This window comes from Penaeus japonicus, unplaced genomic scaffold (assembly GCF_977035675.1).
Source record: "Penaeus japonicus unplaced genomic scaffold, GWHDUDI00000001_assembly GWHDUDI00000009, whole genome shotgun sequence".
Lineage (NCBI taxonomy): Eukaryota > Metazoa > Arthropoda > Malacostraca > Decapoda > Penaeidae > Penaeus > Penaeus japonicus.
The window spans coordinates 36323211-36328210 of NW_028234411.1; the positions used below are offsets into that span (position 1 = coordinate 36323211).

The 5000-nt window shown below is 35.8% G+C and overlaps 1 protein-coding gene across 1 annotated transcript in view; it reads right to left on the reverse strand.

Moving 5' to 3' along the window:
- The window catches only part of Ctr9 (RNA polymerase-associated protein Ctr9), a 13832-nt gene that overhangs the window by 8068 nt on the left and 764 nt on the right, over nt 1-5000 (reverse strand). The window contains exons 2-11 of the mRNA XM_043011418.2: nt 3432-3530; nt 3151-3252; nt 2603-2740; nt 2267-2413; nt 1805-2122; nt 1377-1604; nt 1061-1192; nt 773-951; nt 340-548; nt 28-209 (exon numbers count right to left, since the gene is read on the reverse strand). Of these exons, the coding sequence (XP_042867352.2) occupies nt 28-209; nt 340-548; nt 773-951; nt 1061-1192; nt 1377-1604; nt 1805-2122; nt 2267-2413; nt 2603-2740; nt 3151-3252; nt 3432-3530 (1734 nt within the window). The remainder of the gene's footprint in view (nt 1-27; nt 210-339; nt 549-772; nt 952-1060; nt 1193-1376; nt 1605-1804; nt 2123-2266; nt 2414-2602; nt 2741-3150; nt 3253-3431; nt 3531-5000) is intronic.

The window sequence follows — 5000 nt, forward strand, 5'->3', positions numbered from 1 at the left end:
TCATATCAAATTGTGCACAATACAGACCTTTAAGATACGTTCGAACTTCTTCTGTCCAGGACCCCACTCATTCTTGGCCAGGTGAAGGTTTCCCATGAGCGACCAGGCATCAGGATGTTCATTGTTCATACGCAGGGCTTCTTTGTACCAATCAGAAGCATCATAAATCTGCCCACGGTCTCTTGCCATACAACCCAATCTCAGATAGCCTGAAACATTCATGGTGAGTAAATAAATTCCTTATAAGTACTATCGAAGCAAATTAAATAGAAAGTAAATCAAATTAAATAAACATAAATCTGGAAAGCAGAATAGCAATAAACAGTGTCTCATGCTTACAATCAACATAATTTGGATGATCCTGAAGAATTTCTTTGTAGAGCTTTTCTGCTTTGTCAAACTGGCAAAACATTTCATGAAGACGTGCAGTGTTATACTTGATGGTGACCGAAATGGATGAGTAGTACTGTGGATCCTGCTCCTTCTCTGAATCACAGCGTTCCCAGGCTTCTTTGAAGTACTTCTGAGCTTCTTCATAATTGCCTAGTCTGTAGAAAATTAAGATATTTTTGTTTTCTATATACTTTCTTTTAAAACCTCAAAAGTATAGAGAAATAGGAAAAACATTGCATTTCACATTTTTCATATCTGACATCAGAAAACTATCTGTAATATCTGTTATATACCATATCAACAAATGTCAATCTAATGAATCAAAGAAAATAATTTTCATTTTTTTGAAAAGAAATAAAACCAAGATACTAAATAGTACCTGAAATGAAGAGCAGCTATATTGTTTAGAATCTCAGGAGGGATATCCATCTGCACAAGATCTTGTAAGAGTTTGGTGGCCTTGTGATATGCAGACAAGGATCCCTGGAGGTCACTGCCTTCTAAGATCTGGGCAAGTTCAATCCAGGCCTCCACATCCTCACTGTACTGCTCTGTCACCTGGAATACCAAACAATTGATGATGCAATTTATTTTGTCTTTCATCCACCTGAAATAATTTTTCTCTAGAATTCACTGATCATTAGTGTAACAAAATGAAAGTTCTCACCTTTTTGAGATGCTGCTTAGCCAAATCTCGCTTACTCTGAGATGTTGAGCTGGCATAAAGTGAACCAAGGATCTTCATGGTTTCATAGTTACCTGGCTGAGCTTTTAGTACTTTTTCAAAACACTGGGCAGCCTGAAATAAAAGAAACAGTTTTTAATAAATCTTCACAATAAAAATATTCTAACAATCTGTTCATTGAAAAGTTGAATGTGCTCAGCAAACATCTTTAGGACATTTGCTTTCATAGCCTATGGAGCATAAGCATTATAGTCTAGAGTTTTGACGACCTAAAAGTAAAAACAAAATTGCAGCTTACATTTTCAGTATCTCCTCTGTTTATGTACATCTGACCAAGGCCATAATGGGGCAGAACAAAGTTTGGTGCTGCATACTGGGTGGCCTGGTAGTAGTACTGAAAGGCTTGAGAGTAATCTTCTTGCACATGAAATGCTCTGGCCATCTGATAGCATGACTCAGCACGCATGGATTCATTTTCAGTGTTGTGGAAAGCATGGAGAGCAAGGTGCTGTACTTTTTGAAAGTCCTGAAAAGAATGCAACATTTTCATTAACCTCTCAACCTCAGTATAATAATGTTTTAATAATGTTCTTCAAAACAGCTCCATCAAACTCTTTTCATGCTTACAGCAAATGTCTGTATTGACACATACAGCTAGTAAAAAATTAGTGTCTAAAATGTCAGAAAAAAAGTCAATGGAATATTAAGAGATTTCTAACCCAGTACCTGTTTGAAGAAGAAGTGGTTACCCAGATGATTTAAAACCATGGGGTTTGTAGAATCAATATTGTATGCTTTTGACAACATCTGCACTCCTCTACGGATGTTTTCTGGTTTCTTTTCATTGAGCTCTAAGACTGCTAATCCAACAAGGGCTCCAACACACATTCCGTCCAATTCCAGAGCACGCTCAAAGGCCAGGCGAGCCTTGTCTTGGTTTCCCAATTTCATAAAGCAGTGGCCCATACCAAGCCGAACTGCAGCTGGACAATTGGGATTTGTTCGCAAAGCCTTCTTGTAAAATGCCAAGGCACCTCGATAATCCTGTTGATGAGGAAATATATAGGAAATATATCATATTTTCAAGAAATAACAAAAATAAATACCTATTTCTTTTACTATTTCTTTAAGAGTATACTGACCTTAAGAATTACAAATGATTTTACGCAAATAATTCATATACCATACCTTTTTGTTGAAAGCAATGCAGGCTTTGCCTAACAAAGATGGTATGTTGTTGGCAGACTGATTGAGTACGAAGTTGAACTGTGCATCAGCTTGTTCCATCTTATCTCCCTCAAGCAAACAGAAGTATGCTCGGCCCAAGAGATGATTCTGATAAGGAGATGGTGGTTAAACTTTGTAAAGTTGTTTCTAAAATGGATTACATTCCAAAGATTACCTTATTTATGAGAATAACTGTTGAATCTTTGCAGATAAATAATGATATTCAAAATCAATACAAATATAGAAAAAACAGAGAACTACAAAAATTCTAAAACAAGATATAGACTTGCTCCCTACCTGGTCGTACATAATGATTTTGTCAGCTGTTGTGTATAGGTAAGTAGCTTTTTGAAACAGTTCCTTCTTTGCAGTCTTGTCCTTCTCTTTATTAGCCAACTGAACATAGTAGGCTGCCAGTGTATCATATGATCGCATCTGCAAATAAGTAAATATAGGTTTATATGTGTATACCATGCATTAGATTTATAAAAATAACAGGACTAAATGCTATTAGAAAATATGGATAGGTAAATGATATGTAACATTTAGAATGGAATGGTAATCTTTCAATTATTCTTGTATTTCCAAGATGAGTTTTAACCCGTTAACGACGGGTGACTAGATATCACGTCTAGTGGTTTTTGGGCCACACGCCGGGGACGCATTATTTTGTCCAGCCCGGCACGCGGGAGGTGCGCTGGCTCGCGGCCAGTCGGCCGAGAATCCCATTCAAGAGTCCCAGAATTTTGGTCTTTTTAAGCCGGATTGGTCCCGTTGGGAACGGGTTAAGATACTAGAAAAAGAAAAAATATGAGAAAGTTCAAATGCTCCAATACACTAGTTACCTGATCCTTTTCAGAATCTCTGTAGATTGTGTTAGCATCTGTCCTGCTTGCCTCCAAAATACGCACAAAGTCCTCTTCCTTCTTTTGTTTATAGTACTCAACCTGAAAAATATATATATATATATATATATACATATATAAATAATCCATCTTCATTAGTTTCTATTTTACTACAATTATAATTTTATCAATAGAAACATATTTGGAGATGGAATATATAATGCACTATAAATAATATTATATTCATTATAAAAATTGATTGTGTATACAAAAAAACTTACAGCAAGGTCGACCCAATAATTGAGTGGGACCTTCTCGTTGGTGAGAATGCCAAGGACTTCATCTCCCTCAGGTAAAGACTCCAAATCCAATTCAATGACCTGAAAATAATACAGACTTATCACCATCCCCAAAAAAAAGAAAAAGAAAAATCATATGCAATAGAAAGAGAAAAAATAGTGCAGGTGTTAGTTTGTACACTTTTAATATACTATAGTATCATGATCAAACACTTCACTTATAATCCATAAGTTTGAATTTAAGCTGTGGCCATATAAATCTTTTAATAATCTAAAACAATATCAGAAAATGTGTCTAGTTGTAAAATCCAATATTAAAAATATGTTCAATAAATGTTGATAAAAACTTATTGTTTAACATAAATTCACACTTGTAAAATTGGTAGAAATAATAAAGACAAAACTGAAATATTACACAACACTTATGTATTATTGGCACTAGATAGATTTACTTTTATTGAAAATATATGAGTAAATATTTCTTTTTATTCTTTTTATCAGCCAACTATAGACTCTGCACTTAATTGTTTTTCAGTTGTCAATGCCGTCAAGTGTGCACAACAGTCTCAAACAGATCAACAGTCTCAAATGCTTGAAAATGGCAATATCCCACAGTCTGAAGTCTGAAGTCTTCTTGAATTAGGATATATATTCAAGCACAGGTCTCCTTGGGTGATTGAATATAATGGCAGGGATTACAGGGTGATTAGCCTCCAAATGGGGCAGTTTCAGGGGGCAGAATATCCAGTAATATTCATATCATATATCTCATACTGGATGCATATTTCTATACATTGTTGTTAATTTTCGACCTGTCCATAACTTCCTCTGTATACTTCCTAAAGTCATGATTAGCACTATAAATAGTAGGTCAGTTCAAAGCAAAACCGTCACTAGTGTACGTAAATTCATAATTTTTTTGTATATAACAACCATCAAACAAATTGCAAACAAGAAAGATATCTGATACAAATACCATACTCTCTACTAATATTCTGGCAAGATAAAGCTTGGCTGGTTCTTAAATCTACAATGAATCTCCAGGGGGCCTATGATAATTTATAGACAAAAGCTTACTGGCGCTTTAGACAGCCATGTCACAGCAAGTCACTACGTGTGAATTCTGAATTTTCAAAGTATCTGGCTCACAACACATGAGTAAAATATAGAGGTCACTCTATCTTGCTTGTTGAGATAGGATACCAGCTATGATTTATTACTTATATATAAAATAACTTATTCATTTTCAATTACCAAGAGATGTCAAAAAGGAACTCAGTGAACTAACATTTCCCTCTAATGTTATTAACCCAATGCTGCCGGCCGCCAGCCACAGACGGCGATTATGTAATATGATAGCGCGGGTGCCGTCATACGCCGTCAATGATATAATTGATTTAGGCCTATGCGTTCGAGAGCCCCGGCATTGACGCCAAAAAGGACGAAACGGCCCGGTGGGAATGGGTTAAGTTTGTGGATGATGGCTGTCCAAAAGTAAAATTATACTGCAGATAGGTCCAAAGGAGGCAGCAGCTTAACCTCAACACTCAA